The 12,403-nt window shown below is 41.4% G+C and overlaps 1 protein-coding gene across 1 annotated transcript in view; it reads left to right on the top strand.

The window, feature by feature from the left end:
• The first annotated feature begins 792 nt into the window (after positions 1-792).
• HDGFL3 (HDGF like 3) overlaps positions 793-12,403 on the top strand; it is a 71,859-nt gene continuing 60,248 nt past the window's right edge. The window contains exon 1 of the mRNA XM_004370680.2: positions 793-1,464. Coding sequence (XP_004370737.1) covers positions 1,381-1,464 — 84 coding nt within the window. The 5' untranslated portion in view covers positions 793-1,380. The remainder of the gene's footprint in view (positions 1,465-12,403) is intronic.

Raw genomic sequence — 12,403 nt, 5'->3', positions numbered from 1 at the left:
AGGGGCAGCTTTCATTCACTGAGTTGATTCAGAAAGAGACTGGTTGAAGTATTTGATTTATTCTTCACAGAGGAGGGTGTTAGGAAGATTCTCACTACCAAAATGTCTTTGAAAACAGCCAGCTAAGGAGTTCAGAGTAAAACAGTGGTAAATGCACACGTTGTTCTAGATTTATACATAAATCACCAGAACTGGGTGCCAATTTAAAAAGAGTTGTCCAAAATGTTGCCAAGATTGGAAACAAGCGACCTGCCAGAGTAATTCTTTTTCATAAAAACTGCAGGCCTAGGAGACCTACATACGCATAAGAAGCATAACCGCCTATGAACTTTGGTGTTATGTTGATCCATGTTCGAACCGAACAGTGCCAGCCGAGAAAACCTCCTACGACTCGGTTAAATAGCTTACCCTCTATGTGTCACATTGCATTGTCAAGGACGGGCCTGGGCGAGAACCCACCAAGGTCGCTGACTCCAGAGCAAGTGTTCTTCTCAGCAGCCTGATGCCCAGGGCAGCGGGTCCCCTCGGGCAGCCGCCCGGACAGCACCCGCGGAAGTGGCCCGCGAGGGTAGCCGCGCGGTGCAGGGGCGAGTCGACGGGAAGCGGGTATGGGACTGGGGGGCGCGGATGGGGGCGCCCCCAGTGTGGCGCGCGGGGGCAGGGAGGGGGCCGCTGGGTGGTGATTGGCTGCGTTGCAGCAGGCAGCTCCCGGCCGAGAACAAAAGAGAGCGGCCGGCGGGTGTCCTCCGGAGTAGGCGCTCCCGCCCGCCCGGCGCGGGCTTCGATGCTGGGGAGGACGCACCCATCGCCCGCCCGCCCGCGGAGCAGCCGGGCTGGCGCGCTCGGTTTCTCCGCGAAAGCCGGCCGTGTACCTAGGAATTAACCGGCCGGCGCGGGAGGGGAGGGGAGCGGGAAGCGAAGCGGGGGGGATGCTGAGCGCGCGCGAGAACAATAATAAGATCGTGTTTGCGGTCGCTGCCCGAGGAGGAATTCGGAGGAGGCGCGAGGCCCGGCGCTCCCGCCGCGCCGGGGACCGAGGGAGGTCGGTGGCGGCGACGGCGGCATGAAGCAGGCGACGCGGCGCTTGTGAGCAGCGCGCGGCGGTGGCAGGGACCTTAGCGCGGCCGGACGCGGACGAGCGCCTAACGGCCGGGGGCTCCCCTCCCCCGCTGCCGGGCCGGGATTTGCCGGGCCTGCTGCGCCCCCGCCCACCCTCGCCCTAGCTGCCGCCTCGCCGCTTCCCCTCGTCGGAGCGGCCGCTCGCCTGCCCGCCCGGCTCGAGGCCCGTGGGGAGCGCGGCGCAGTCCGTCGGCCCGCGGGGGGCGGCCTCCCGGCATCTTCGGCGGCGACCGAGGGCGACCAGGAAGGGAAACGGCCGGGATGGCGCGTCCGCGGCCCCGCGAGTACAAGGCGGGCGACCTGGTATTCGCCAAGATGAAGGGCTACCCGCACTGGCCTGCCCGGGTGAGTACGGCGGCCGCGCGCGGGCCCGCCCGCCCACCATTTTCCCCTTCATGATGGCGCGCCCGCCCCCTTTCCCCATCGCCTCGGCCCCGGAGCCCGCGGTTCCCGGCGCTGCGCAGAGAGGACGGGCCAGGGCTGGAGGCGAAGGTTCCCGGTCGCGCCCGCACCCCGCGAGTACCGCCATCCTTCCGCCCACCTTCGAAGGCGGGTCCGGCCCCCGCAGGCCCGACGCTGCCTTCTTCCTGAAAGCCAGTGGTGACCAGGGAACCGGCGCCACTGGGAAGCGGGCCCGGGGTGGAGGCATCGAGTCCGGGCAGGGTCGTTGGTAGATATGCCGGGTCCTGGGCGAACGTCGGGGCAGGTAGGTGAGCGCAGTGCAAATGGCTGTCCACGAGCTGGCCCGTAACGGCGGCGGTAAATCCTAGAAAGGGGTAGTGGTCATTCCGAGGCCAGCAGGAGCGTCTTGGCAGTCATTCATCTGTCGGTGCATCCTTCGCCATCCGGACTTGTTGAGTTTTCCATGAGCGCGATTCTGGGTGCCCCGCGTGCCCTATCATTGTCCTGGGGTATGTGCCTCCCTGGTACCAGTCGTTATTTTAAAACAGGCACGAAATAACCAGGAGCTTGCAGTTTGACTATGGCTCGTGGGTCCAGCAGGCACTTGATGCCTTTTCACCTCCATATTTGTTTTAGGTGGAATCCCAAACCTTAGCCTTGGCCCTCCACCACAGTCCACAATAGCTCTTTCTATATCAAGATTGTCGCTGGGCTCTTTCTCTAGAAAGCATCTGCATGCAATATATAGCATTAAAATTTTTTATTCCTCACTCTTTGAGTGAGGAAGAGGTATAACATACTGTGAGTAATTGTGTTTTAATAAGTCTTTTTATTTTAAATTTTGTAATAGCAGTTGATTATTTGAAATAAGAAATGTAGTAAAAAGAAGGGTCGAGGAATCTTGGAGACTATATTGCTATTCTTGAGGAATAGAAATAGGCATGGAAAAAATTGGCATAGAATGTGACTCTAAAATGTTGTGTTATAGTCAACTGAAGATAGCCAGACACCCCACCCCTCAAAAAAATAAACCCATTCACAAAAGGAAGTGACATCATAAGTGGACAGACTGAAATTTAGTGAAGTTGAAGTAATGGATGGACATGATCACTGTGTTTTGTATTTCCTTTGGAAGAAATCATAATTGTAGAATGGAAAGAGCCCTTGGCCAGGAATTAGGGGATCTGGTGTCTGGTTTGGTCTCTGTTACAGGCTAATCATTTCAGCTGTCTGAATATCCATTTCTGCAACTATAAAATGATCATCTCTAGGATTCCTTCCAACACTTAACAACCTCAGATTTCAATTGAAAAAAACAATTTTATTCACGTTCCATTAGGCTGTGAAAATAACTTTTCTCCATGTGTGAACTGTTGGTTGTCCTTAAATATGGCAAAGTTTTCATGGTAGAGTAACTGGTTATTTTTCATACTATAATACTGTATTGCTTAAAGGGGCAGATTTGTGACTTTAGGAATCTTTGCATATATTTTTAAAGTAAGAAGTATAGTATATGTGTGTGTATATATATACACATTTATATATTGAAATGTGAGTTAAAGTTTATCATCAATTGATCATTTCCTCGTAACACAGTGACTTTCTTTAATCTTACATTTGAAGAATGTCTTCTGAGAGTCAAAAAGAAAATAGACTTAAAATTTCATTAACATGTTGCTTTATACAGGTTGGCCACCTGTAGTAATTTGTGAAACAGTGAAGTGTTGCAGAAGTGGTCCTGGTTACATGGTCTCATTGGACAAGTCAGTCAAGTGGCATAACATAGTTCACAAAAATTATAATCTGCATTCTAGTGAAGTGAGTAGGGTCTGGGGTCTTAAAAGCTTGTGAGTTGCCATCTGTGATGCAACTAAGGTTTCTGTTGGCCAGGAGCAAAACAGTAAGAAGGTAACCAAAAGCTCAGAGAAGAAACAAGTCTACATAAGCCACAACCTCACTTATCCTGAGACCATAAGAACTAGATGGTGCCCGGCTACCACCACTGACCATTCTGACTAGGGTCACAATAGATGGTCCTGGATAGAATGGGAGAAAAATGTGGAGCAGAACTCAAATTCTTACCTAAAAAAAAAAGCCAGACAAACTGGAACAGTAGAAAACAGAGGAGTCCCTGAGACTATCGCCCTAAAATACTCTTTAAACCTAGAACTGAGCCTATCCCCTGAGTCACTTTTTAGCGAAATAGCAAAGCGGCACATAAAATAAAGGACGTTACCAGTAAGATTGGTGCTCTACCTAAAAACCATCAGTATGAGACCAAAAGGTCAACAATTACTCAAAAGCAAAGATGAGACGTTAAGGGGGCAGGGAAACTAGAGTACTGGAAGTGGAGCAAACAACACAAAGAGAACGTTGACACATTGTGATAAATGTAACTAATGTCACTGAACAATTTGTGTGGAGGTTGTCAAATGGGACCCTAACTTGCTGTGTAAACTTTCACCAAAAACTCAATAAAATATTATTAAAAAAAAATTAATCAGCTAGAGAACAGAATTCAAATCAGGGTTGGGGGGGAGGAAGTGGTCCTCATTGTGTATCTAGTTGTAGATAAAATTGCTAGAAGTTTTCGTTCCAAACCAAGGCAAATTGGAAAATAAGATGAAACAAAATGTATGAAAAAATCTGTTCACATTTATCATGAACTCTTCAAGGAAAATACCTAAGTCTCTTGGAAGAATAAAAAAAAAATAGTGAGGGGCATGTTGCAATTTCTAAGGAAAGGTAAGGCTAGGAAATGAAGAAGATATTTGAGTTACTACTCTTTGTTAGTTACTGTGATGTATGCTTCACAGACGTGCTCATTTTCATCCTAGTTCTGTGAGGGCTTGTCTGCATTTTACACCCAACTGTAACTTTGTAGATGATGGTGTTATAGTAACTGGAAAAAAAATCCTGTTTATTCAGATTTCAAGTACTGTCACTTGGTATGAAGGGCAGTTATGTGGATTAGATTCTGTATGCCTTAAGGAGTCACACCTAGGAGGAGAAAAACAATGGGAAGACAGATTTCAATTCTTGGTAGAGCTTTCTAACAGAGCTGGTATGTCCTACAAAGGAGAAGTGAGTTCTTTGCTCTAGGGAACATGTTAGGTCCTAGCATAAGCTACTGCTTGTGAGGATTGTGCACCAAGATGATTTGGACATTTAGAAAATTTGAATAAGTTGGATTCAAGTCCTGGCTGCGTTACGTTGTATGACTTCGGGCAAGTTCTATAATCTTACTAAGTTTCAGTTTACTAACTAGTCTGTAAAATAGGGGTGATTGTCGCCTCACAGATTGATTGTATATGAAAGTACCAAGCAGTCTTGCTTGAATGTTTCTTTTTGTCTTTTTTCAATTTCCAGCTGCCTTGTATCACTATGTTATTTTTAATTAATATTTCTCCATCAGTTTTCAACCCAGTATTATGATCTCTTCAGTAGCTATGTTATTTTCCCCTATATTTTATCCTAAAAAATTTCAGACAGAGAAAAGTTAAAAGAATTGTATAGTCAGCACCCATATATTTACTATCTAGATTGTACCATTAACCCTTTACTTGCTCTATCACATATTTGTTCAGATAGCTATCCTTCTATCCACACAGCAGTCCATTTTATTTTAATGCATTTCAAAGTAAGTTGCAGACATCGGTATAACTCACCTCTAAACATTTAAGCATGCATACCATTAACTAATGGTCAATATTTTTTTATAGATCATTTTTTTTCTTTTGAAGTAAAATTTATATAGAATGAAATGTATTTATCTTACCTTAAATGTGCCATTCAGTAAGTTTAATAACTGTATACACTGGTATAATCCAAACCCCTATGAAGATACAGAACAGTACCAATACCTGGGGAAGTTCCCTTATGTATCATCCCACTTGATTCCTGTTCTTCTTCTTCTCCCCCACTGTTCAGATGTGTTATTTCAACCTTAAATAGCAGGTGACTATTTCTAATGGAGTCTATTTTATTAGGTATGGTTTTAAAAATTAGAAGTTACTCTATACCTAAGGATTGACTAGCTTAAAAAAAAAAAAAACTTCTAAAGCAGAAGTCTCTGGTCTCTGAAGCTTTTAATCGTATACCCTGTTGGTAAAAAGTATTTGCACATGCATCTCTAATATGTATAAATTTACTTTAAAATTACATATATGTGTACTTTGTATACTGTTATAAACATAAAACAAAAAAACTACAAAGGATGAAAGATGATATAAATAATTTAAGTTTTTAAAATTATATTGGCAAAATATCACTGATAATAATAGATTAATTCCATATTTAGAATAGTCTGGATTTCTGAAATATTTTTTCCTACTTCTTTTGAGATCTGACTAGATGATCACAGTTTTTATCTTCTGAAGAGGTTTGCTAGAATAAAGGTATCAACTTGGCTATTTCCTTGTTGTTTACTTATGTTTACATTATTAGTATTATCTTTGTAGAGTTCTTTTTAGCCAATTGTTCATTCGTTGAGAGTTAGTTCCGTTAGAACTGGATAATAAGAATCCGTTATTCTACTCACCTAGTCACACACAAATGGCTGCAAACCACAATATGCCCAAAGGAAGTAAATGGGACCACTAACATAAGTCTGAGTAAGGACAGTAGTGTCAATTCATGTATTAAATATTAGTAAATTTTAGTTTTTAGCTGAAAGACTAGGAAACTAAAATAGAAGCTCTGCTGTTTTCTTCCCGTGCTCCCCAAAATCATCTTGTGTATCCCTTGTGATGTGATGTTACCTCTGCTCTAAAAGATGGAAAAACAAAACAAACAAAAAGCCTCAAAACTCTTGTTGCTCTTCAACTAAACAGCTTTTAAAATTTAAAATTATTATACGAAAACTCACAAACATTGCTAGTAGGAGGATAAATTGATATAATCACTTTAGAAAACTGGCCTGATCTGTTAAAGCTAAACATACACCTACCTTGTGATCCAACAGTCTGTTCTAGAAATTCCAAAGAGAAATGAGTTCTTATGTCCACCAAAAAACTTGTACAAGAATCTTCATACATAACAACTTTATTCATAATAGCCTAAGACTGGAAACAACCCAAATGTCCATCAGCAGGAAGATGGATAAGCAAATTTATAGTATATCTGTACTATGGAGTACTATTCAGCAGTAAAAAGGAACAGACTACCTATGCCCACAAAAATATGAGTGAGTCTCCAAATTATAGGGCTGAGCAAAAAAAAACAGACACAGAAGAGCACATTCTGTATGATTCCGTTTCTGTGAAGTACAAAAATAGGCAAAACTCATTGGTTATAAGAGAAGTAAGAATATGTGGTAGGCTTGGGGCAGGGGATGTGAGGGGAGTACTGACTGGGAAGAGACACTGAAAATGTTCTGTATCTTTTTTTTTTTTGTACTTTAGATGAAGGTTTACAGAACAAACTAGCTTCTCATTAAACAGTAAGCATATTGTTTTATGACATTGGTTTACAACTCCATGACGTGTCAACACTCTCCTTTCTCGACCTTGGGTTCCCTATTACCAGCTTTCCTGTCCCCTCCTGCCTTCTAGTCCTTGTTCCTGGGCTGTTGTGCCCCTTTAGCCTTGTTTTCTTTTATGGGCGTGTCTGATCTTTGGCTGAAGGATGAACCTCCGGAGTGACTTCAGTACTGAGGTAAAAAGGTGTCCGGGAGCCATGCTCTGAGGGTTTCTCCTGTCTCTGTCAGGCCAGTAAGTCTGGTCTGAAAATGTTCTATATCTTGACCTGGGTGGTGGTTACATGGGTGTGTGCATACGTAAAAATTTATCAGGCTTCACATTTAAGATTTGTGTACTGTACAGTATGTAATTATACCTCAATCTGAAAACATACTTTTTGTGAGGTGGTGAGAAAGAAGAATCCAGTAATAAAGCATCTTCATGGATTGAATTTTACCATTCTTTGCTTTCAATTCATTTTCTTTTTCCCTTTGAGTCCTAAGTCCTACCAAGTTATATATTCCTATTCCCTGTTAACTAGTTCAGAAACTGTTCACTGCTTTAGAGCTTTCTCTTTAGGCTTCCTTTTAGTTTCGGTTTCTGCCTCTGCCTTGTTGGTTTACCTGCATCAGTCTTTCTGTTCATTCCATACTGAACCACTGCTCATCATGTTTTTGATCTGGCTCCCAGTCTTCTCACTTGATGAAACTTAAGAGTAAACCATTTGACCTTACCATTGTATGACAGCTTGAAGAGTTTATTGAATTTTTATTGAGTACCTACTGTATATGAGGAATTGTGTTAGGAGTAGTTTTTATTTTTCTACCAATAGATTGAATTTGCAGCAATTTAAAAGCATGGTTATAATAACTAATTAAAATGTTCCCATACTTTTGATTAACGTAAACATTGGTTGGAAATCCTCAGTTTCTGATCCATAGCACTTTAATTTCATCTGCCTTTGACAAGCTACTAAAATGCGGGACTTTATTTCTGGAGATCAAGCCACCAATTTTCAGAGAATCACTTGGGACTTAATTCTTTTTATCTTAACATAAAATGAGATGTTTATAAGTCTCAGAACTTTAGCCTGAGTCCAAAGGAGTCCATCATTGATTCATTCCTCAGGTAGCATGGCAGAGGCTCATGGACTATATTCACTTCGCCAAGGAACCGGCAGACTGTCTCATTTTCTTCCCCTTAGCTCTGGGAGCAAATAGGCAACTTAAACTCTCAATACCAATGTGTATTTTCCATTGTTTCCATTTCAAACAGATGAATCTGTATACTTGGTACATCCCCTCTGGGATGTCCTAACGACTACTGTTTCCCAATGATTCGGAAATTTTTATTAATTCTTAGAAGTGAGGCTTTTACTATGTGAGATTGTCTTTGTTTTTTGTGGGGTTTTTTTTTTTTTGAAAATGAGTGATGGTTTAAAATTGTGTAAAACTTAATAGAAAATGTCTAATATTAGCATTAGAAAAATATTATAGGCTAATGAGTATAGTAAACATAATAGGGGAAGCAACCAAATATTCATATTTATTGGAGAATGTTATCTCCTGTTGTGGAAGAGTCTTCAGATGCTAGATCAGAATCTAGTCTACTTGATGCCGTTACCTAGTACGTGGCAAAAGGCTTCCTAATCCCTTCTACCACTGCTACTGAAAGCATAGTCTACTGACTGTTGTTACCTGTCAGTGAACAGAGAGGTACAGAAATGAAGAGTTTAGAAATATTCTTTTAAGAATTTGATAGAATAATTGTGTTTATGAGTGTAATAAAAAAAATTAAGGCTTATATTTTGTATGCCTTATAATTTCATTTTTCTAGTAATTCCTTTTTATTGTATTTTACAAAAATGTCAGCAACAAATGAGAACTTTTTTTAAAAGGGGGGTCTTTCACCACAGGTAGTATAGAAGTGCTGACTTAGAGGAGATCAGTAGTGGTCCTTGCACCTAAAACAGTTAGTTCAGACTGTAAATTATTTAAAAGGGAGACTGAATTGATCTTCCGTGTTATAAATACTGTTTTCACCTGTTTAAAAATTTTATTATGCAAGTAATAACATTAGTTGTAGAAAAATTAGAATCCCTATACTCAGTATTAGCTCCATGAATATGTATCTATATATGTAGGTACTTTTTTTTTTGTAATATATACAGTTTTGCAACCTTTTTTCCCACTTAAACAGTAGATCTTAAATGATTTTCAGTGACAGGGAATATATTTCTACAACATCATTTGTAATAGTTACCTGGTAATTTATGATATGGACCTATTATAAATTATAATTACTTTCTATTATTGGGTATTTAGGTGATTTTCAGTTTTTGATTTTGTCAGTTTACTTCCTTCCCGATCCAAATAACAGCATCTCCCTTTGTTATTTAACTTCCATTCATATTTGTAATCTCCTTTCAGCCTAATTAGAATACAAGTAGTAAATGAATTTTTCTATTATATCTTCTTCTGGCCTGGATAAGAATTTACTACAGGTGTGTAAATAATGACTTGTATAGTCACAGGAGGCGTTAGTGGTTCAGTGGGAGAATTCTCACCTTCCATGCAGGAGACCTGGGTTCGATTCCTGGCCATTGCACCTCATGCACAGCCACCACCCATCTGTCAGTGGAGGCCTGTGTGTTGCTATGATGCTGAACAGATTTCAGCAGAGCTTCCAGACTACCATATTTTTATGTAAATAAGGCACGGTTGCTACATTTGCTTGCCAGCCACGCCCTCCCCCCACCAAGGTATTTTCGTAAGCACGATATGCTAATTTTTTAAAATGGACTAGGAAGAAAGGCCTAGCAATCTTCTTCCAAAAACTAGCCAATGAAAACCCTACAGATTGTCATGGGGATGGCCCTGGACTGGGCATTGTTTTGTTCTGTAGCGCATGGGGTCGCCGTGTATTGAGGGCTGATTGAATGGATGGCAGCTAACAACAACAACATGGTCACAGAGAGCCACATAGAGGTAAGAAGAATGAAGTAACCTAATGACTGGTAAATTCAAGTCTCCAAAATGACGTCCTCTCATATTTCCGAGGAACCCCTGTAATGTTGGAAAAGAGAACTAGACCAGGAGTTAAAAGACAAGCACCTCTTTCCACCACTGTCTGGCATTGTTAGGTTTGGACATGTTTTTTTAATTATAAGCCCTTCGTAAAATAGGGAGGGTGATAATTCTTACTCCTTCCCTTTGTTTTTCCTAGGATCAAATGTTAAAATGTATGTGAAATAACTATTTGCTAACTTGTTGTTTTGGGGTGCCATAGAGTCGGTTCCGATGCGTAGCGACTCCGTGTAACACTAGAACTGCCCCATAGGGTTTTCTTGGCTGTAATCTTTATGGAAGCAGATTGCCAGGTCATTCCCCTGTGGAGCTGCTGGAGTAGGTTTGAACTGCCAACCTTTAGGTTAGCAACGGAGCACTTAACCATTCTGCCACCAGGGCTTTTTGTTTGCTAATTAAGTACCAAATAATTACCTACCAGGAACACTAAACTCCTTATTATACACTGCAAGGAACCTAGTAAAGTCTCAGTAAATACTTCTGTGGTTTGGCAGGTGTGTCTTTCGGCAGTTTCCTTTTGGCCCAGTAGCAGTGGATTGTCTCCAGGATCTGGGAGTTGTGGGACATCCTGCCTGTCCTTCAGATTACTGAGTGAATGTGATGGGCCATTTGAGAGGTCCCAGTAGCTTCAGGATTTGGGGGCAAGCCAAACTGAACTGCCTTGGCATATGTAAAGGGTCTGTGAATAATACTACTCTTCCCATCTGGATCACTAGAGCTCAAGTTACTGGTAGATTCTCTAAGTATGATTATAAAGTTTCTAAGGCTACCTAGAAGTGGAGGTATCCAGTTCTCAGAAAGTAGGAGAGTCAGTAGTAACAGCAAGGTTGCCTCCTTAGAGAAGTGGACAATTCTTTTCTTTTCTTTTATTTTTTTATTGTTTCCCATAAAAAAATTTATACATACATTTTTATGTGACTCTGATTGCTCTCCCCATACTGTGACAGCACGTTCCTCCTTTCCACCCGATTCCCCATGTCCATTCAACCAGCTCCTAACCCTCTCTGCCTTTCCATCTCATCTGCGGACAGAAGCTGCCCGTTTAGTCTCTTGTATCTACTTGAGCTAAGAGTCACGCTCCTCACAAGTATCACTTTATGTCCCACAGTCCAGTCCAATCCCTGTCTGAAGAGTTGTCCTCGGAAATTATTTTAGTTCTGGGCTGATAGAGAATCCAGGGGCCATGCTTTCCAGGGTCCCTCCAGTCTCAGACAGACCATTAAGTCTGGCCTTCTTACTAGAATTTGAGTTCTGCAACCCACCTTTCTCCTGCTCCGTCCAGGACTCTGTTGTGTTCCCTGTCAGGGCAGTCATTGGTGGCAGCCGGATACCATCTAGTTCTTCTGGTCTCAGGCTGATGAAGTCTCTGCTTTATGTGGCCCTTTCTGTTTCTTGGGCTACTACTTTCCTTGTGTCTTTGGTGTTCTTCATTCTTCTTTACTCCAGGTGGTTGAGACCAATTGATGCATCTTAGATGGCCGCTTGCAAGTTTTTAAGACCCCAGACGAGAAGTGGACATTTCTTGATGCTATGGTAATAACTTCTCAATTTCTATTGCAAAATATGTTTAAGGTGACAGTCATTATGAGTGGATAGGTTCCGTTAGGTTGATTATATTAGCAAATATAAAAATGAGTTTCACAGAAGATTAAAATAATTTTAGGTAGGTAAAAATGTCACAAAATAAACTCCTAATTTTAAGGAAATACATATTCAGAGGGAACAGTATTACAAATTCTCAGTCCATTTTTCTGAGTTAGCATATGTAGAATGGATTAAAAATGAATTCCCTGTAGATCTCTGGCTTTCAAGATGAAATCAGTTATTTTAAAACAGGAATTATAAATTGTTCTTATCTCCCTCACTGGACTGCTACTTGAAGATTAAGTAAATAATTTTGAAAAAGTATTTAGAATTTAAGAATGAGTCATTGTTGATTGACTCTGGTGTAGTATAGTCCAGTAGCTTTCAAACTTTCTTGACTGTAACTCACAGTAAGAAATATATAGTAATTTTCCCATCCCAGTACACACAAACCAGAAGAAAAATTTTTCACCATATTTTACCTACTATAAGAGTACTTATTATATGCAATGTATTCTGATATCTTCATATTTTATTTTGTAAAAAATCAGATTGCAACCTACAAAATCAGTTTCCTTACATGCAGTTTTAGGAGTACTGGTCTGGTCTGTTAAACCAAAGGGAAATTAACCTATGTGAGTTGTATGTGTATATATAGAATAGTAGTTGAATTTTTGAGATGATGCCTTGTTAACGGTCCTGGGCTTTTTATTCTGCTGTGGCCACAGGTTTACAGGAAGATCACAAGAACAT

The sequence above is a fragment of the Trichechus manatus genome, unplaced genomic scaffold (assembly GCF_000243295.1).
Source record: "Trichechus manatus latirostris isolate Lorelei unplaced genomic scaffold, TriManLat1.0 scaffold00009, whole genome shotgun sequence".
Lineage (NCBI taxonomy): Eukaryota > Metazoa > Chordata > Mammalia > Sirenia > Trichechidae > Trichechus > Trichechus manatus.
The sequence above is the reverse complement of the archived record's forward strand: the minus strand, read 5'-3'. Positions and strand labels throughout refer to the sequence as shown.